The sequence below is a fragment of the Vombatus ursinus genome, unplaced genomic scaffold (genome assembly GCF_900497805.2).
Source record: "Vombatus ursinus unplaced genomic scaffold, bare-nosed wombat genome assembly UNPS02010284.1, whole genome shotgun sequence".
Classification (NCBI taxonomy): domain Eukaryota; kingdom Metazoa; phylum Chordata; class Mammalia; order Diprotodontia; family Vombatidae; genus Vombatus; species Vombatus ursinus.
Genome location: NW_020950062.1, coordinates 194,436 through 215,123, shown reverse-complemented (window position 1 = coordinate 215,123; position 20,688 = coordinate 194,436). Strand labels below are relative to the sequence as shown.

Below are 20,688 nucleotides of genomic sequence, written 5' to 3'. Positions count from 1 at the left end.
GAGGAGGAGGAGGAGGAGGAGGAGGAGACAACAAGGAAGATGACGATGATGATGTAGAAGAAGAGGGAGGAGCCAGACTTCAGAACCAGGGGTTCAAATCCTACCACTTACATATATTGGCTGTATGACCCTGGCCAAATTACTTTACCTTTGTGCTCTTGGAAACTCCCAAGTCCTATCAATTTCAGAGAAAGTACCAACTTGCCTTGGTAGAGAGAATTTCCTTGTCCAGGAATTCTATACCACTGAAATCACAGGCACATTTCCTATTTTTGTACCAAATATAACGTGAAGCATGGAAATGATGAACCTGGGCAATATGTGTGATAATGATCTTAGAGTGCTTTACAAATATTAGTTCATTTTTATCCTCACAATAATCCTGAGAGATAGGTGCTATTATCCCATTTTACAGATGAAGAAACCAAGGCAGACACAGGTTAAGTGACTTGCCTAGGGTCACATAGCTAGTAAGGGTCTATGGCAGGATTTGAGCTCTGGACTTTCGGATTCCAAGTTCAACACTATTCATTGCACCACCTCAGACAGGCACTTCTATCTGATTTACTTTTTCTGTATAACCCCTCACACTGCCTTTTTCATAGAAACAGACAAATAAACTAAAACATAAAACTGTTGCTTGATGTAGACATCTTGGTGACGCTGGTGCTAAAAGCCACAGATGGCCTCCTCAAAGGAAGGTCTCCACTCTCTTACTCACCTCAGCCCTGGTTACAATGATTCGGATTAAAGTCTCTTCATCGGTCCCAGCTCCCTTCATGGACTTGTAGAGGAGCTCAGCAAAGTAGCCTGGACAGTCTCGGGCACATTTCACTGGGCAGGACCACGGGAAATGAGAAAAATGAGCCATTTTTAGCCCCCTGCTTACTCAAATAAAAGGAAGGTCGAGGCAGCTGGAAAAGATTTGGCTTGTCAAAGGAGGTCGCCAGTCAACAGCTGCTTTTGAATCTACTGACAAGGTTAAGCCAGTATTTGAGCGGTGGTGGTGGTTGTGGGGAGGAGGGGTTAATTCTAACTTGTCATAAAGTGGGATCTGGAGAAGGCCCTTTGTCCAAAAGCCTCCCATTCAGCCAAAGCCACACTTGGACAATAATTCTGGACAAAGGCAAGATTTCATATAACCAGCCCCGTTCTCCCAGGCTAGAATGGAAAAAGATTTCATGGTTAGAAAACAGTTCTTCATAGCCTTCATAGCTCTCCACTAAAGTCTTCATGTCAGGGAAGGCCACCTCTTCCTGGTGTGTAGATAACCCTGAGCCCTCAAAGACAATGCCAGCTAAGCACATACTTTGGCAGATCCTGCCAAATTGGAAAGGCTCCTCAATTAACTGCACGTCTATTGTCTGAGGACCTCACTAGGTAAGTTCAGAGAAGTTCATTAACAGAGAACGGACTACCAGTTGATTAATTTTTTTCAGTCACAGAAAAATCACTTGTGTCCTGTCAACATCTTAAACTCACCACGTCCAAAAACATCACTTATGTTCTTTACCTACAAATTTCCCTCTCTTATGAACTTTGTTGTTTCTGTTAAGGGCACTATCATCCTTCCAGTCACCTAGGCCCACAATCTCAAAGTCATCATTGACTCTTCACTCTTCCTCACCCCTGCTCTGGGGAGCTAGGTGGCTCCCCAGTTGGTAGAGCACTGGGCTTGGGAACCAGGACAACTCATCTTCACGAGTTCAAATATGACCTCAGAAACTAGCTGGGTGGCTAAGGGCAAGTCATTTAACCCTGCCTGCCTCAGTTTCCTCATCTGTAAAATGGGCTGGAGAAGGAAATGGCAAGCCCACCCAGTACCTTGTCAAGAAAACCTCCAGTCGGACACGACTGAACAACAACTCTTGCTCCCATCTCTGATCAGATGGCAAGTATTGTCAGTTCTATTTCCATAACATCCCTTATATCCATCCCCTCTCTCTAATCATGTGACCACCTTCCTAGTTCAGACCCTCATCGCTGATCTCCTAATTGGTCTCTTAAATCTTAAATCTCTCCTCCATCTAATCCATGCTCTACATAGCTACCATATTGAGATTCCTAAAGCACAGGTCTAAGTCACTCTACCATGAAGAAGCCATCTGTGTAGGACAAAATATCATCTCCTCTTCTTGGAATTTAAAGGCCTTTACAATCTGGCATTGGTCTGCCTTTGTAGTCTGATGGCATATAACTCCCCTTCATGTCCTCTTGATTCCAGTCAAACTGGCTTACTTCCTCTTCCCTGTCCGAAACATTCCGTCATCACCTACCTGCTTGTTTTTGTACTGGTTGTTCCTGCGTGCCCGAATCGCACCTTTTTAATCACCTGTTCATAGAACCCCTTCTTCCCTTGAGGCTTAGCTTCAGGGCCACCTCCCATGGGAAGACTGTCCTGATCCTCCCAATTGCTAACATTCTCTCTCTCCCCCGCCCAAATTATTTTGTGTTCATGTGCTGCTGCTGTTTGTTCATTTCAGTCATGTCCTACTCTTCACAACTCCATTTGGGAGGTTTTCTTGGCAGGGATACTAGAGTGTTTTGCCGTTTCCTTCTCTGGTTCATTTTCTGGTTCATTCTTCAGATGAAGAACTGAAGCAAACAAGGTTAAATGATTTGCCCAGAGTCGCACAGCTAGGAAGTATCTGAGGCTGGATTTGAACTCAGGATCAGGCTTCCTTACTCTAAGCCCACTGTTCTATCCACTGCACCACCTAGCTTCCCCTTGTGTTGATTGTTTCTTTTCCTCTAGGGCAGGAATTGTCTTCCTTTTTTGAATTTTAATTCCAGTGCCTATTATATAGTAGGGGCTTAATAAATGTTCTTTGAATGAATTTATAAAGATAACCTTCTCAGGCATAGAAGGGTTGTGGTCTGTTTCAGTGGAGGGACTATCTTCTCCGACGAAACCACAGATCTCTGGAGTATGATGGTACATATAAGCTACATCTTTTAGGCTGCAGTTGAGTTCCATATGGAAATCATGATGAACTCATCAGCCACTTCTAGATACAATAAAACTTCATATTCTTGAATACAAATAAATTGCCTACGCTGTTTGTTTCATAAACTGAATAATTTTCAGTGCCCCTATTTTTTTCCTTTTAGGTCTCATTTTCTAATCCTCAGATCATCTTTATGGTCTTCTCTGAATCTTCTCCAAGTTCCTCTTAAGTTATGGGGCCCAGAAATGGGCTTTTGTAAACAAATTTGTCCGATGCTTAGTAGACATCATTCTTTCTACCATCTTCTTCCAACAAGTACTTTCACTAGAATGACACAGCATTACTTTGCTGAGTTAAGTTCATCTCATGATTCTCTATGAGCACTAGAGCTCATTCCTTGGCATTCAGGCAACTCTAATTCGTCTTCATCTGGAGTGTGGTCAGTTTATTTCTCTTTTTTAGGAGAAATTTATTGACCTTAAAGTTGCCTCATTTGAACTTCTCCAGATGAACCCCAGAATCTCAGAATTGGAAGGAAGCTCTTGGGCCTAGTCCCAGAACTACCAGAAGAAGGAGCCCTTCTACAAGTGGCCATCCACATTTTCTCTAAAGGCCTCCAGGAAGGAGGAAACTATTACTAGAGGCAGCCCATTAAATTTTTGGATAACTTTTACTGTTTAGAAGTTTTTTCTTTCTTTGAAATGAAATCTGTCCCTCTGCAACTTTTATCCATTGGTCCCATTTCTCGTCTTCGGGTCAAGCAGGACAGCATATTTCTTCCACATGCTAGTCTTACAAATGGGTGAAGAGAATCAGGAAGACTCAATTTTATGAGTTCAAATCCTGCCTCAAGGGGCAGCTAGGTGACGCAGTGGATAGAGTACCGGCCTTGGAATAAGGAAGATCTGAGTTCAAATGCGGCCTTAGACACATAACAGTTACTAACTGTGTGACTCTGGGCAAGTCACTTAACCCCAACTGCCTCACCAAAAAAAAACAAAAAACAAAAAACAAAAAAACAAAAAACAAATCCAGCCTCAGATACTTACTAGCTGTGTGACCCTGGACAAGTCACTTAACCCTATTTGCTTCAGTTTTCTCATCCGTAAAATGAGCTGGAGAAGGAAATGGCAAACCACTCTAGTATTTTTGCCAAGAAAACCCCAAATGGGGTCATGAAGAGTAGGACATAACTGGAACATCTCAACAACAACAACACATCATTACATTACCCATGTGTTTTCTCCAGTTTTAACATCCTCAGTTCCTTCATCGGATCCTGCGGTGGTATAAGTCTCAAGTTCTTTTACTATCCTGCTTTTCCTTCTCTGTATACTCTTCTCCATCTTATTAATAGTCCTACAGTGACATCCCAAAATGACTAAGTACTGAACTCAATGCCTGCTATATGGTCTGACCCGGACAGGGTACCACAGGACCACTGCCTACCTAGTCTGGCTGCCATATTGCAATGCCTCACATCAGCCTTTCAGTTCACTAAAATCTTCCAGTCTTCTTCACAGGAACTGTTATCCAATCATGCCTCCTACATCTTGTATTTGTGAAATTGATGATTTGATCCCAAATGCAGATTTTTACATTTATCTGTACTAAATTCCAACCCAACCTTCTAGTCTGTTAAGACTTTTTGGGATCCTGACTCTGTCACTGCAAATGACCAAAACCACTTAAATTTTTCAACCTATCCTTTATGACTGAGCATTTTTACCCCACCCTTAACCACCCCTAGTTTGATGTGATGTTTAACCCATATTCACAGCACAGTGACTATTAAATTCAAATATGTGAGTAAAGTAAAATAAGTCTTTAGAAAACCACACAGTAATAAGCATCCTTCCCCAATCAAATATCTACTAGGAATGAATGAAGAATTCAGAATTCATCAATGATGTGTCCAGGAGTTTTCTATAACCTTCTAATAGAAGACTCCATGATTAAATATAGTTACCTATAGCTACAAAGATTTGTATTGTCCCTTTTGGGGAATTTTTAAAAAACTGTATTTTAATTTGGAAGAAGCATGCCTTAAGTGAAGCAAAGGTTGGACTTGAAGTTAGAGGAGCTCTGGGTTCAAGGCCTCCTTTGGATAGTTACTGTTATTCAGTTGATTCTGACTCTTTGTGACCCCATTGAGGGTTTTCTTGGCTTAGGGTCACATAGCTAGTAAGTGTCTGAGGTTGGATTTGAACTCAGGAAGATGAATCTTTTTGACTCCAAGCCCAGCACTCTATCCTCTGTGCCACCTAGCTGTTCAGTCTGTTACTAGCTTGTGATTAAGGGAAAGTCACTTAATTCTAGGAGTCTCAATTTCCTTATCTTTAAAGTGGCAGTGATAATATCCATAGTCACCTACCACACAGAGTTTTGTGAAGATAACCATCATCATCATCATCATCATCATCACTAACATTTATATTGAACTTTAAGATTTGCAGATATTCACAAATATTATCTCATTTGATCCTCACAACCGCCCTGGGAGTTAGGTACTATTATTATCCCCCATTTTACAGATGAGGAAACTGAGACAGATTGAGCTTAAATGACTTGACCAGGGTCACACAGCTAGTAAGTATCTGAGGCTGGATTTGAACTCAGGTCTTTCTGACTCCAGATCCAGTTCTGGGCTTCTTAGCAGCTTCATATAAAGTGCTTTGTCGACCTTAAAGTATTATCCAAGTATTAGTTATTATTATGAATTTTGAGACTATTTGGGAGCCCAATTCCTCACTTTTCTCATGTAGAAATCTGGGACAACGATGTCAAACGTTTAGGGAAGAAGTGAAGGCCTTTGGTGAGGGGGGAAGGGTTTGTTAGGTCATGAAGAACCCCAGATCCTGTTTGAAGAATCCTTCTTTAAGCCCAAAGCACAGTCTTTGTTCGAGGTCTTATGTGTTTATTCAGTATGAGTCATGAATAACACTAGGGACATTCATGCCCACATAGATCATGGCAGAGGTTCCACAAATCTGAATGCAAAACTAATGTGGATGAAACAATCAATTACTGCCAATATTTTGGGGGAAAAAAAGAAATGTTTGGCAATTTGAGAACATTTTTTAACTTCCAGGGTTGTTTTTTAATTTTTTTCATATTATCCTCCTTCTTCTGGGAATACTCTTTTTAGTTCCCTTTGGTATGGTGCCCTGGACTCTTTACTGTTGGATGGTGGACAATGGACAATGCCTTCACTCTAGGTCTTGCAAAAAGAAGGGCTTCTGCCAAAGCATGCTCCTCCTGTGCCATCTCTGCTATTTCCTGCCTATGGGCAAAGACTGGCGAATGAGTACTCTGGTGTTTTCCTGGCAAGTTTTAAAATCAGGGCTCCCCTCCCCCCTCTCACAGTAGATTTCTTTTTTTCAAAGAGATTCAAATAAAATAGAGGAAGGCACCCTTGCCTCATCTGTAGCTTATTGCTTGGATTCTATTTATCACCTTTGGTCTCACTAATAAATCCATTAAGATTAAATTATATTTGTAGGTTTCAGACATGTGCTGTTAAGTAATGATTATGTTAGTGAGGAGATCCTCCCAACCTGATATTACCTAGAGTTAAATAGGCCTTCTTCAAGTCTCCAGATGTTTCTCCTTCAATGGCCTCTTCAATATCCTTGCCGATTAACTAAAGATAAAAATCAAAATGCTGTTGTTATTAGAAGTTTTGTTTTTGCAAAGAGGGTGCTAACCTCCTGCCTAGCAGCAGTCACTGAGCCCTGGCAGATTGAGGCCCAGCAGTTTAGCTTGACCCTGGCCACGCTGGTCCTTGCCAAGTCTCTTATTGCTGAGGGTTTAGTTCAAAATATGAGTCCTAACAGATTTTGCCCTGAGGAAGCCACTTTAGTTCCCTGTGCCTCAGTTTCTTCATCTAGAAGGCACAAAGACTGGATTTTTATCAAGACAACTATCCAGATCTGAGCTTTGGTTCAACAATTGAGATGCACAAATAGAGGAATGGGGGAAACATAGAACAGGGGTTCTGGGAAGTCATCTAAGTTTTAATGTCAAGAGAGGCTATTAATAGAAGGATTTAGCTTAAAAAAGGAATGTAATTTTAGGTCACTTAAATAGAGATATAGTATCTGAATCAAGGGAAGTGACAATTCTATTCTATTCTGTTATGGTCAGAACACATGTGTACTATTATGTACATGCCAGGGTATGACATTTCAGAAAGCATGATGTTACACTAAATGAAACATGTCTGGAGGCTGACCAGGGTGGTGAAGAGGGACCAAAGCATGAATCCATTGGAGGACTTGTACTTTGCAAATTGGCAAAGATGACACAACATGGAAATAGTCAATTTTGGAAGGGCTATGTAAATACAGATGCATTAATTCGTTGTTGGCAGAGCTGTAAATTGCTCTAAACACTCTGGATAATGATTTGGAATTATTTAAGCAAAGTGACAAAGACCTGATATCTCAGCTATCTCACTATTGGGTATGTACCCAAAGGAATTTAAAAACAGAAAAAGCTGCAATATGTACCAACATATTTATAGCAGTACCTTTTTTGGGATCAAGGAACTGGAGGAATGGCTAAAGAAACCATAGTGTGTGCAGTAAGAAATGACAGATATGAAGAATTCAGAGAAACTTCAGAAGGTTTGTATGAACTGATGCAGAGTAAAATCAGCAGAACCAAAAGAATAACATACAAAATAACTACAACAATGTAAATTAAAAGATCCCTAAAAGGTAGCTGATGTCTGAGCAAATGGCAGAAAAGCAATGATCCTGGAGAAGAGATAATGAAATATTTATCATCAGAGAGGTGGGGGACTCTAATGACAGAATGTTGTATGCATTGTCAGACTCAGTCATCTATTGGTTGATTTTGCTGGACTGCTTTTTTTTTTTGTTACAAGAGAGGGGTTCCATTCTAGGAGAATAAGGGGAGTAACTGTGATGTAAGAACAAAAGAAGATTCAGTAAGAGCAGGATCATTATCTTTAAATATCCGGTATTTGATTATTTGCTGATGGTTTAGACTTAAAGTATAAAGAACATGAGTTAAACCTAAAAGTATATCTTGCATGCATTTTTTCTGACAATGGTTAAAAACTTTACTAATATGCTCTTGCACTTAATCTTGTCTCAGTTTCCTCAATTGCAAAATGAGCAGAACTCAAGAGAAGTTCTCCAAGTATCCATCTCCTAGGGTGGGTGAGGCTCACAGGAGATAGGGTAGATCAAGCATTTTGCAAACCTTAAAGAGCTCTATAAATGTGGACCAGTAGCCAGCAAGCTGAAGTAAACTTTAGTACTCTAAGGTCTACAAAATAATCTTTCTTCTCCAGGAATGGGTTGAGGGTGGGGTGAGGTTAAGACAGATCACTGAGAAAAGAGATCACAGTTAACATGACCCCTTTTCTCATTGTTTTTCCCCATTCAGATTTGGTATTTCCTTTGTGGGTGGAATTTCAATGTAGAAATGGCCTTCACTGATGAACACCCACAATGTGGGGTCTTGGAGAATTCTAGGGGCACAGAGAAGTTACATTACTTGCTCAGAGTCACACAGCCATCATGCCTCTGAAGCAAAATTTGAAACCAGATCTTGTTCATTTCAGGGGCAGCCTTTCATCCACAGAGCCAAGGCTGCCTCTCTTTCTCAAGTCTGGTGAACGTCCAAACCATTCTACAGTCATCATTGGCCAGTGTATCTCCCTGCAGCACCACATTACACATTAGGCCTCTATTCAAATATTTATAGACTCTGAAGTCTAGTGTAAATTGTGATTAGCTTAACACAAATACTGCCTGGGCCAACCTCAGGGCAGGCAAATAAAGGGAAAGGCAAGTTTTGTTCTGCATTTGGGGGAACATATTTGGAAATCAGAAATATTGAAAGCCATTCCTTAGGAAGAAAGTATATAACGCTGAATTTGATGAAGAACTGTACCAGGCTCTATAAATAATTAGGGTCTTAGGATAAACACCAGTGGACTTTATGTAGTATGTTTTGAACATTCATACACAAATATAAAATACCCTACAGGAAACAATCATGACATGAGGGGAGAGGGGCACAGTGCATGGTGCATGGAAGTCTGGCCTTCGAGCAGGAAGACCTAAGTTCTAAGTCAAACTTGGAGACTTACTAGCTGTGTAACCTTGGGCAAATCACTTAACTTGTTACTTCCTTAATTCCCTCATCTGTAAAATGAGATTGTGGGACTTGATGACCTTTAAGGGAGTGGAAGGCAATAAGCATTTACATAGTGCCCACTATATGTCAGGCACTATACTAAGGTAAGTCCTATTATTATTCCAATTTTACAGTTGGAGGAAACTGAGGCAGACTTCAAGTGACTTGCCCAGGCTCATATAACTAGTAAGTGTCTGAGGCTGGATTTGAATTCAGATCTTCCTGATTCCAGGCCCAGTGTCCTTCCACTGAGCCACCAATTCTCTCTAAGCTACCTTCCCGCTTTAAATCTATGATCCCAAGAACTGGGTTCAAGTTGTGTCTCTGACACATACTTGTTCTGTGACCATGAGCAAAGCACCTTATCTCCTTGCCCCAGGTGAGCCTCTAAGCCTCTAAATTGCAGATGGAGTTGCATATTTGTGGAGGGAGTTTTCACACTGGGAGTTCTCCACATCAATGAAATGCCAAGTTCAGAACCCCTACTTCTAAAAAAAAATGAAGTGATGTGAGGTCCTGAGACTATGTAATTAAGTTGTTAGTCATAATTAAGAATGTCAGCACAACGGGTAGAGCACTGGGCTGGGAGTCAGGAAATTCAAGTCTAGTCTCAGACACTTACTAGCTGGGTGACCCTGGGTAAGTCATTTACCTTCTATTTGCCTTGGTTTCCTCAACTGTAAAAATGGGGCTAATAATAGCATCTACCTCCTAGGGTTGTTGTGAAAATTGAATGAGATACTATTTGTGAAAAACACTTAGCATGGTGCCTAGTACCTAGGTACCTAGGTACCAGTAGGAGCTATATAAATACTTACTCCCTTTCCTCTCTCTCCCCAAGTGACCCCAGTTGTGTGGTATTGGAGACCTGGTTAGAAGGTGATTATGGGAGATACTCTCTCCCCAGAGCCCCCCTGCAAATCCACTAAAGATCCTCGTCAAGAGTTCCCCCAGCCCTTCTCCAACTCAGGAGGGCTATGAGGTGGGCCCAACATTCCTGGTCCAAGTGCCCAAACTGACTTCCTAGGTGCCTGTGTCTCGGCAACTAGTTTGATACATTTCATACTCTGTCTCTTTTCTGCTATTTGAATAATGGATGCTCTTTGCCAAAACATAGAATGCTAGTAGGCTTTTATTTTCTTTTTAAACCTGGCTAATTGGGGTTTCCCACCCATGCAGAAAACCACTCTGTAAAAATCCCTTAAATTAAATTACTGACCCCAGCTGGGGGGAAATATTTTAACCATGAGGCTCATTTTTCTTTTTTGACCCAGACCTGTAATTTTTTCCTAACTCCAAGGCAGGCTGCTCTCCATGACACCATTCTGCCTCTCAAGGTTGACTTATGCACCCCAGAATATATGATTTAAAAGCAGTGAGAATACAAATTCATAGTTCTGTAGCTCTTTGAGGTTTATAAAAGACTTTTCTCCCAACCATTCTGTGAATGAGTCCATTTCTCTCTCTCTCCCTCTCTCTCTCTCTCTTTCTCTCTCTCACTCTCTCCATCTATCCATCATTCTCTCATCTATCTGTCTGTTTGTCTATTGTCTATCAACAACAATCATTTATTAAAAACACAAATGCCAAGCATTGTGCTGGGGATACAAAGACAAAAATGAAACTGTTCTGCCTTCAGTGAGCTTACATTTTATCAATGGAAACAACACACACACAGATAAGTAAATTCAAACATATACAGCCTGGAGTCAGGAAGACCTGAGTTTGAATCTGGCCTCAAACACCTACTAGCTGTGTGACCCTTGACAAATCACTTAACCCTATCTGCCTCAGTTTCCTTATCAAAAAATGAATTGGAGAAGGAAATGGTAAACCACTCTAGTATCTTTGCCAAGAAAACCCCAAAATGGGTCACAAACAGTCAGATACAACTGAACAACAACAACAACTTTAAGGAAGAAGCATGGCAGCTGGAGGGACCGAGAAAGGCCTCAGGTAGAACAGCACTTGAAGTGAGCTTTGAAGGAAGTTTTTTTTTTATTATTTTTTTTAAAGGCAATTGGGGTTAAGTGACTTGCCCAGGGTCACACAGCTAGTAAGTGTCAAGTGTTTGGTCTGAGATCACATTTGAACTCAGATCCTTCTGACTTCAGGGCCAGTGCTCTGTCCACTGCGCCACCTAGCTGCCCCATGAAGGAAGTTTTTAAGAGATCTAAGAGAGGGAGTAAGGAGAGAGAGCATCCTAGGTATAGGGGCCAGCGTGTGCAAAGACAGAGAAGAGACAAGCTCCATCTTTCATCTCCATGCCTTTCTCTTGGCTGGTAGGGCCCCTCCCTCTCCTCACCTCTGCCTCTCCAAGTCCTTGGTTTTCTTTATGACTCAGCTCAAGTGCTTCTTCTGCATGAGGTCTTTCCTAGTCCTTAGAGCTGCTAAAGCCTTCCCTTCCAAGGTTCCTTTGTATCTGCTTCGTGTTTTGTATATATCTATATACGTACATGTTATGTCGCCTTTTAGAATGTAAGCTCCTTGTGGGCAAGGGTTGTCTTTCTTTTGTCTTTATATCCACAGTGCCTAGCACAGTGCCTGGCACATAGCAGACCTTTAATAAATGCTTTATTGGTTGTGATTGAAGATGGCGTGTCATATGTGAGAAATGGCAAGGAGGTCAGTTTGGCTAGTGAGTAATATGTAATAAGCCTGAAGAGATAGACTGGAATCAGCTTGTGAAAGACTGTAAATGCCAAAAAGAAGAGTTGCATTGTTTCTAGGGGCAATAGGGAACTACAGAATTGGGGGAGTGACTTTCCTAAAGACCTGTATTTTTTTTTCCTTGCGAGGCAATTGGGGTTAAGTGACTTGCCCAGGGTCACACAGCTAGTAAGTGTTAAGTGCCCGAGGTCAGATTTGAACTCAGCTCCTCCTGACTCTAAGGCTGGAGCTCTATCCACTGTACCACCTGGCTGCCCCGACCTGTATTCTTTTTAAATATCCCTTCTGCAGGAGGTGAAGGATGTCTTGGAGTGGGGATGAAATTGAGGATGGGAAACAGATCAGGAAGCCATTACAATAGTTTAGACTACAGGTGAGGAGAGGCTGAACTGGTGGTGACTGAGTAGGCAGAGAGAAGGAGGTAAAGAGAGGTTGTGGAGGTGGAATTGATCAGATTTGGTTGAATGAATATAAGGAAGGAGGAGGATTGAAGAGAGTCAAGGATGATACTGTGGTTGTGAACTTGGGTGACTGGAGGGAGGTGGCGCCCTTGACAGAAACAGGGCCATTAGAAGAAGGGGTGGGCTTGGGGGGAGAAAACGAGTTTTCTGTTGGCCATGGTAAGTTTGAAAAGAGCATGGGACATCACTTTGAAATGATCACTAGGCAGTTGGTGATATGGGGCAGCAACAAAGTGGTTGCTAATATGCTGGAAATATTGACCTAGGAATCATCTCTGGAGAATTGATAGTGGAACCTATGGGAGCCAATGAGATAGCTAAGAGAAAGTGTAGACAGAGAAGGGAGTAGGACTCAGAATAGAGCCTTGGGTGATGTCTGCAGTTATATGGGATGGGATATGGGAGATAACCCAGCAAAGTAGACCGAAGGAGGAGCCAAAATAATAGAACTAGGGGGTGGGCAGTGTCAGGAAAAGCCATAGAGAATTTACAGGAGGACGGACTGGTCAGCAGTGTCAAATGCTACAGAAAAATCACGAAGGTTCAGACATTAATGCCACCTTCATTTTTTACAGATGAGGAAACCAAGGCTCAGAGACATTAAATGACTTGCCCATTGATATGAAGCTACTGAGGGTGGCATTTTGTACCCATGTCTTCTGACCCCAAACCCAGCCCTTTTTCTACTACACTGCCCTACATTGGTATGATTTATACAGCAGGATATATACAGGAAGTGACAAAAGCAAGATGTCAGGTCAGGATTATAACATTTAGGGCCAAAGGTCATTGCAAGGTTTACAGAGTAAGGGGCAACTACACTGATACTTTAAAAAAATAATAAATATGAAAACACAACCTAGTCGAAGGATTTTTTGGTCTAAGAATATGTGATATTGTAAAGCTGATTCATAAAGGAAATCAGCATACATCACTGTAATGTTTTAATTGTAGTGGCCAAAGTATGACTTAAAATTTTCTTTGTCATAAATTTAATAATCATGAACAAAGCAAATAATCAAATAAACAAACCAAATAAGGAGTAAAAGCTTATCTAAAACCCTTAGCATTTAAACATAGTAGAACAAATGAATTAACAAACAATAAACAAAAATTGCTTTTTTCCTGTGTCCTTTTCCAAAACTATCTGAATTTCTCTTTCCTTCCTTCCTTCCCTCCTTTCCTTCCTTCCCTCCTTTCCTTCCTTCCTCCCTTCCCTCCCTTCCTTCCTTCCTTCTTTCCTCCCTTCCTTCCTCCCTTCTTTCCTCCCTCCCTTCCTTTCTTCCTTCTTTCCTCCCTCCCTCCCTTCCTTTCTTCTTTCCTTCCTTCCTTTCCTTCCTTCTTTCCTTCCTTCCTTCCTTCCTTCCCTCCTTCTTCCCTCCCTTCCTTCTTTCATTCCTTCCTTCCCACCTTCCTTCCTTCCCCCCTTCCTTCCTTCCCCCCTTCCTTCCTTCCTTCCTCCCTGCCTTCCTGCCTTCCTTCCTCCCTTCCTTCCTCCCTCCCTTCCTTCCTTCCCTCCTTCTTTCCTTCCTTCCTTCCTTCCTTCCTTCCCTCCTTCCTTCCCTCTTTCCTCCCTTCCCTCCTTCTTTCCTTCCTTCCTTCCCTCCTTCCTTCCTTCCTTCCCTCTTTCCTTCCCTCCTTCTTTCCTTCCTCCCTCCCTCCCTCCCTTCCTTCCTTCCTTCTTTCCCATCCAGATTGCCTGTTATTATGAAAGGACTAGTAAGAGCCCAGGAGAGAGCTCAGGCTGGAGAATCTCGAAGTTTTCGTCCACTTTCTGGCGCTTACTTGCTGTGTGGTCCTGATAAGTTACAGATGGCCTCAATTTCAAGAAGTTTCCTAATCTATCAAATGAGGACTATCATACCTTTCCCATCCACCTCCCAGAGCTGTTAAAAGGATAAAAGAAGATAAGAGAAGCGAAGGGACTTTAAAAAGTTACAAGCACGATGTGAAAACAAATCCGTCGTGGGATGGAAAGAACCCTGGATTTAGAGTCAGAGAGCCTGGGTTCATATTCCAGCTCTGTGGCTTGCTCCTTGTTTGACCTTGGTCAAGTCATTTCCCCTTTGTGGGCTGTAGCTCCTCATCAACAAAATGAGAGGCTTGGACTGAATGATCTCCAAGGTTTCTTCTAGCTCTCAGTTTGTGCTTCTAGTATCCTATGACATAATACATGAAAATCCAGATGGGCAAAAGTGGAGATACGGGTGTGGAAAGAGCAATCAGTGTGCCAGGAGTCTGGAGACCAGGGACCTAATTCTAACTCTGCCTGGAGGATCTGCTAGGATCATCTTCGGAAAGTGACTTTCCCTTCTACACCTCAGTTTTTTTTTTCATTTGGAAAATGAAATAGTTGGACTAAATCCTTTTAAAGGTTCCTTCCAGCTTTAAATTTTCTGATTCCAAACCTAGCTTAACTCATAGTTGTTGTAACCCTACTAAATTCCACTGAGTCTCAGTTTCCCTATTTGTGAAATGAGTCTGATGGAGTAGATCACTTCTAGGATTTTGCCCAGTTATAAAGTTCTTAGATTCTAACTTAAGTAGAGGCTACTTTCAACGTAAGAACATTCTGCTAATGAAGATAAGTGACTCAGCTGTAATTTATAGTCTTTGAGAGTTCCCTGAGGGCACAGAGAAGCTAGGAATTTGCCTATGGTCACACAGCTGGTAAGTGTCTGAAGCAGGATTTAAACTCAAGTCTTCTCACCTCCAAAGCCAGCCCTTTAAAATGGATGCACCGTGGAGTACCTTAAGCTAGGTAGGTCCCCTTATGCATATAAAATGCTAGATTTATGACAATTTCATTAAATCACAACCTTTCAGGGATACTTCTCTGGAGTACTGGGTGGGGTACACCTCTTCTTTGTGCCATTCTATTCCATTTTAAGTTGAGCTCACTTTTCCATATGTTTTACAATGCCTCCTTCACAACAACCCTGTAGGGTAGGCAAGAAGAGCATCATTATCCTCATTTTATAGATGAGGAATCTGAGCCTCAGTGATGTGAAGTGACTTGGCCAGGGTCATACACCTGGTAAATGCTAGGACTCAAACCCAGGTCTCAACTCCAGATTCAGAGGTTCTTCTACTCCTTCACAATTATGTTAGCCTATGCCCCAAGGCCCCCAAGGATGGTATTGTAAAATGTTAAGGAAGCAAAACTCCCCAGTTCCTAGATCTCTGGTTTTGTCTTATTCTCAATCATGATTAGTGTTAAAGTCATTGTTATTGTACCAAGTTACTTACAACTTGATAGGCTTGGAAGGTGGCCCTCAATTGCTTGTAGTTCCTCTTTGCCAGGACCTCATTGAAAGCCAGTTCATCTGTTCCCCAACGACCTTCCCCTGCCTTAAAAGTTCAAAGATTGACATTTTATTAAAAATCCTCTTTAAGAAGCCTGAAAGTGCTGTTTTTTTAAATACCAAATATCACTTAAAAGAAATTATATGAACAGACTAGAGATGTCTCATTTATGCACTTTAAGCTTCTAACAGAGGTGAATATAAATGGAGGATAATTATCATTTATTATATCATGTATTGTATTTATTGTATTAGAATAAAAGGCCTATATATAAATGAGCATATTTTAATCTAAAGATAAGAGCACATTTTCATTTCTCAGATAGTGTAATTACTTCCTGAGTAATTAAAACCACCTCTCCCATACAGTGAGAATAATGTTAAGTGGTAAAGCAAAAAAGAAAAAAAAAAGTCCTTACACTTACCTCATAGAGATCTTTTGCATCTTGACCAGCTAGATCTTTATCAACATTGTCTCCTTCATCTCGGTCAGCCTACAGGAAGAGCAACATTGTCAATTACAGTTGCTAGGTGACCCTGGGAAATCAGAGGAAAAGTAAGGAGACTGGGGGTTTCTCTATGATCTGGTGGGAAGGTTTGACCCAAGGCCCCTTCTAACTTTGAAGTTTACAATCCTGTGGGAAAACCCACAACTATTGCTCTTTGCTGCCATCTATTGGGCACTGTGATAACAGCGATGTCAGTTGAACCAATAAGTAGAATTTGTGTGTGAAAGTGTGTGTGTGGGTGGGTGTGTGCGTGTGTGAACTCAGGACTAGTTTCTTAACTTGGCATTGATTCCAGGGCTGGAAGGGACCTGAGGAGACTAATTTGTCCAATCTCTTGCCAGAAATTGTTTTTCCTGAAGAATGTCAACCTCTCTTTAAAATGTCTCCAGTTAGAGAGCACAGAGAGGAAGGAAGGCCTTCTGAAAGGACTGACCTGAACTCTCCTTGCATCAGCTTGTGTCTTTTCTTTCTTGTTCTCTTCTGCCAGTCTGTCACCACAGAAGGATCAGGACTTGGGTGGGACGGGAATGGGGTTCAATCATAAAACAATGGGGACACATAAAGCTTGCAAAGACATGGTGTATCGGATGTGATGTGAATCAGTGGATTGTCTATTTGGTTGGAGGTTCAGTGAAGAGGACTGTGTGTTCCCGTAGTGCACATTCTGAATGCCCTGTGCTGGACATTGAATGACTGGCTTTTGTTGTCAGAGGTTTTTTGCTTCAGTTTTTATGGGACCAGTCAATAGGTGAATCTGGTTCCTTCCCTTTGTTAAATCCTGGTTAAGAAAGTTCAATGTCATATAACTTTCTTATGCCCTCAATTTTGTCACCTCCTGGCACCTTCTCTGAGTTGCTCCTGGCTTTGTTTCCCCCCCCCCCCACCTTTTTGCTGCCCTCTACCCTGCTTGGCTATTTAGCCTTGCCAGTGCTGAATGCCTCTTATAACTCCATTCCCCAGAATGTTTTCCCTGAAGTGCTTCAAGGAAGCCACCAAGTGGAGGTTTTTATCTGGAATTAGAGATGGTAAATTCTGGGGTCACCAATTATTTTCTCTAAATCTCAATAGTCCAATAGATCTGTCATCTCCTCAATGTGACTACTCTCTCCAAAGATGCAGTATATAAACCCATCCATGCCTGCGCATCCTGTCCAATTCTCCCCCCACATCCTTCCATAAATTTACCAAAGGGAGCCCACCTAACATGCTGGGGGACATATGTGTAGTCTCTTGACATTGTGTGGACAGCAACGGGCCATGTCAGATGTCCATTTGTTATCCCTCCCTCTCACTGTGTGATTGGCCCATCATTTCCACCTCTGACATTTAATAATCTTATGATCATGGGCAAATCATTTAACCTTTCTAAGCCTTAGGCTTGAGACTTACCTATTAAATTGTCGTGTATATTGATATACTCAATATTTGAAACCCCAGTCTTAAAAAACACTAGTTTTGCCCAAGGAATTAACCAGCTGAATCTTTTTAAAAATTTGTCATCCCCCAAACTCTCTGCTTGTCTTGCAATTTTCACCATAGAACCTTGGTGCCTAGAGATAATTGTTGTTGTTCAGCTGTGTCTGACTCTTTGCGACCACATGGACCATAGCATGTTAATATTATCTATGAGTCTATGTCTATTCCTGGCAAAGATACTGACGTGGTTTGCCCATTACCCTCTCCAGTGGATTAAGGCAAACAGAGGTTGACTTCACACAGCCATTAAGAGTCTGAGGCCGGATTTGAACTCAGCTCTTTCTGACTCCAGACCTAGTGCTCTATCCACTAGGCCACCTAGCTGCCTGAAGTAGCCCCAATATAAAACAAGAGAGCAAAGTCTCTGTTCTCTTACCTGTAGCAGGGACATGAGAATCTTTTCAAAGTTTCCGCTTGTGTCACCTTTGACATCAGATTCAAGGCTCTTGTTAAATACTATTAGAAAAGAAAAAGAGGGACCAGATTTACTCTCCCAAGCAGACTGTGAAGGACCATGCCTTCTCCAAACTAGGTGGGACTGAAAGAAAATGTCACTTACGCCTTTGGTATGCCTCTTTTATGGCTTTGATTTCCTAGAGAGAGAGAGAATAAAAATAAATATACCAACATCAGGTCAGTGTGCAATGGACTCTAAAGGGGGATAGATGCACAGAGAAAAGAGACATGCCTCCCCTTCCAGGCTGCTCAATGCCATTAATACTATTTAACTACCAGAAGTTCATACTTTTCCAATACATACATATCCAATCCCCTCACTTTGTAGATGAGAAAATTGAGGCGCAGAAGAGTTAAGTGTCTTGCCCAAAGTCAAACAGGTCATAAGTGGATCATTGAATGAGAAAAAAAATCACTTTGTAAACCTTAAAATGTTATGTAAATATCAGCTATTCTTCTAATTATTATTTTTAAGTAACAGCTGGTATTTCAATTAGAGTCCTCTGACTCCAAATCCAGTCTTTTTTTGTTGTTGTTACTGTACTATGCTGTCCATCAGGGTACAGATCTCTGAGCAAATCGTTTTGCAAATGACATAGGAGGCAGGGTTCTACTTCACCGCCAACATTTTCATGCAGGTAAAATCTGGTTAAAATTGACACCAAGGACAGCAGTGCAGGAAGAGGGCAGAGAAAGGTTGTGGTTTAGTGTGCAAAAGCATGGCCAATGGAGCTGATTGCTTTGTCTTGGTGAGGGAAAGGAGTGGGAGATTTACTTGCTTACAAATTTTATTTGTTGATTATATTCTATTTTATTTGTGATGTTTGTTCTTCCTTCTTATCTTCCTTCTCCTCCTCTTCCCTCTTCAGTTACCCCCTCCTCATTGTCCTTGACCTTTTCCCTGACTTCCCAGACTTTCAGAACTCCAAGCATGACTCTGCCCCTAGTCACTCTGCTTTCATCAGATCTAATCGGCTAAAAGTGTGGGAACAGCCATAGGCCTAGAACCTGAAATAAACTGGGCCAGACCTAAAATATATCAAAAGGACCATGGCCAAATAAGACTTCTGGTGGACAGAGAATCAACCTAGAAGCCAATAAGTTTGGGTTCAAGCCATGCCTCTGAAACATACAGGCTGTCTGATGATTGGATAAATAGCATAAGTGCTCTAGGCCAGGGTCTTCAAATTCAAATAAAATCAGGTCCCTGCAGGCAGTATGATGACTTAGAAAAACCACAAATTAACATTATCTGTGCTTTGCTGCATTTTTATTTTATTTTGTTAAACATTTCCCAATTACATTTTAATCTGGTTTGGAGTGTTTGACACTGCTCTAGGCAACTCTCTAAGCTTATAAATTGCAGATATGGTGCCAACTTGTATTTATAGAGGCCATTTTCCCATCCAGGGGAGTTCTTTATATTATTGGAATCGTAGGTCTAGTTCCTATCCCAAATATTAATGACTATTAATTATTAGTCATCAATTAATAATCAGCCCTGGCATTATCTCTTTGATTTCTATTCCTTCTGGCTGCCAGATGCCTGTGACTCTTGCAAACCTGAAAATGTCACAAGAAAATCTGGGTGGACTTTTGGATAGATGTCTGTGCTACACTGGGCTTTGAGTCACACTCTGGGCAAAATGATCAGTACTGGTTGTCAGGAAATGACTGTGGTGTGAAGAATAAGGCATCAACAAAATCTTAAAAGATGAAACAAGGACATCTAGGTGGTACAGTGGATAGAGCACTCGTCCTGGAGTCAGGAGAACCTGAAGTTCAAATCCAGCCTCAGATACTTACTAGCTGTATGACCCTGGGCAAGTCACTGATTGCCTCCAAAGGAAAAATGAAACAAAAGCTTAGAGATGAAAGTTTACCTTTTAAGTTGGGAAAGTGTTTGCAGCTATAGAATATGGATGTTTGGTGACACCTTATTTATGATCACACATCTTGGGCAAGTGCTTCCATGGTCATGTATCTCTCATGACCATTTTATAATTAATAATAATAATAACAATAATATCTCTCATCTTTATGGTACTTCAAGGTTTAGAAAGTACCTCCCTCACAATAACCTTGTGAGGTAGGTAGCACAAGGATTATTACCCCTGTTTTGCAATTGAAGAAACTGAGGTTGTTGTAGTTGAAAGGGCACAGCAGCTGAAAGCAGAGGACAGGAGTCCAAAGTTGGGCTCTATTCCTTATCATGTGCATGATGTTGCACAAGTAATATAATCACTATCAGCCTCAGTTTCTCTCTCTATAAAATGAGGAGGTTAGGCTAGCTGATTTCTAAGGTTTCCTTCTAGCTCTAAATCAAGATTCTATGACCTGATTATGGTCACACAGCTCTAATGTGTCAGCTAGTAAAGAGACTAGGATGGTTTGATTCCAAGAACAGGGCTCTTCCTGCTATATCCTATCTCATTCTTAATATTTTGATAGACCTATGATTTCATCAGTGTGGGCATGCCCCTCAGATGTCACCACAGATCAAGACCCCTCTTCATCTGCTCATTGCTTAAAATTCTTATACTTAATCTTCTGTAAAATTGTCCATAAAGTAGCTATCTAACATATTGGAGGATTTCCTTCCTTCTTCCCTTCCTTCCTCCCTCTCTTTCTTCCTTCTTTCCTTCCTTCCTTCCTTCCTTCCTTCCTTCCTTCCTTCCTTCCTTCCTTC

The 20,688-nt window shown here is 41.4% G+C and overlaps 1 protein-coding gene across 2 annotated transcripts in view; it reads right to left on the bottom strand.

The window, feature by feature from the left end:
• ANXA13 (annexin A13) overlaps positions 1-20,688 on the bottom strand; it is a 79,000-nt gene that overhangs the window by 4,821 nt on the left and 53,491 nt on the right. For both annotated transcript variants that reach the window (XM_027854069.1, XM_027854068.1), the window contains 6 exons: positions 18,103-18,136; positions 17,920-17,999; positions 15,984-16,052; positions 15,503-15,604; positions 6,516-6,591; positions 722-834 (listed from right to left, as the gene is read on the bottom strand). In XM_027854069.1, coding sequence (XP_027709870.1) covers positions 722-834; positions 6,516-6,591; positions 15,503-15,604; positions 15,984-16,052; positions 17,920-17,999; positions 18,103-18,136 — 474 coding nt within the window. The remainder of the gene's footprint in view (positions 1-721; positions 835-6,515; positions 6,592-15,502; positions 15,605-15,983; positions 16,053-17,919; positions 18,000-18,102; positions 18,137-20,688) is intronic.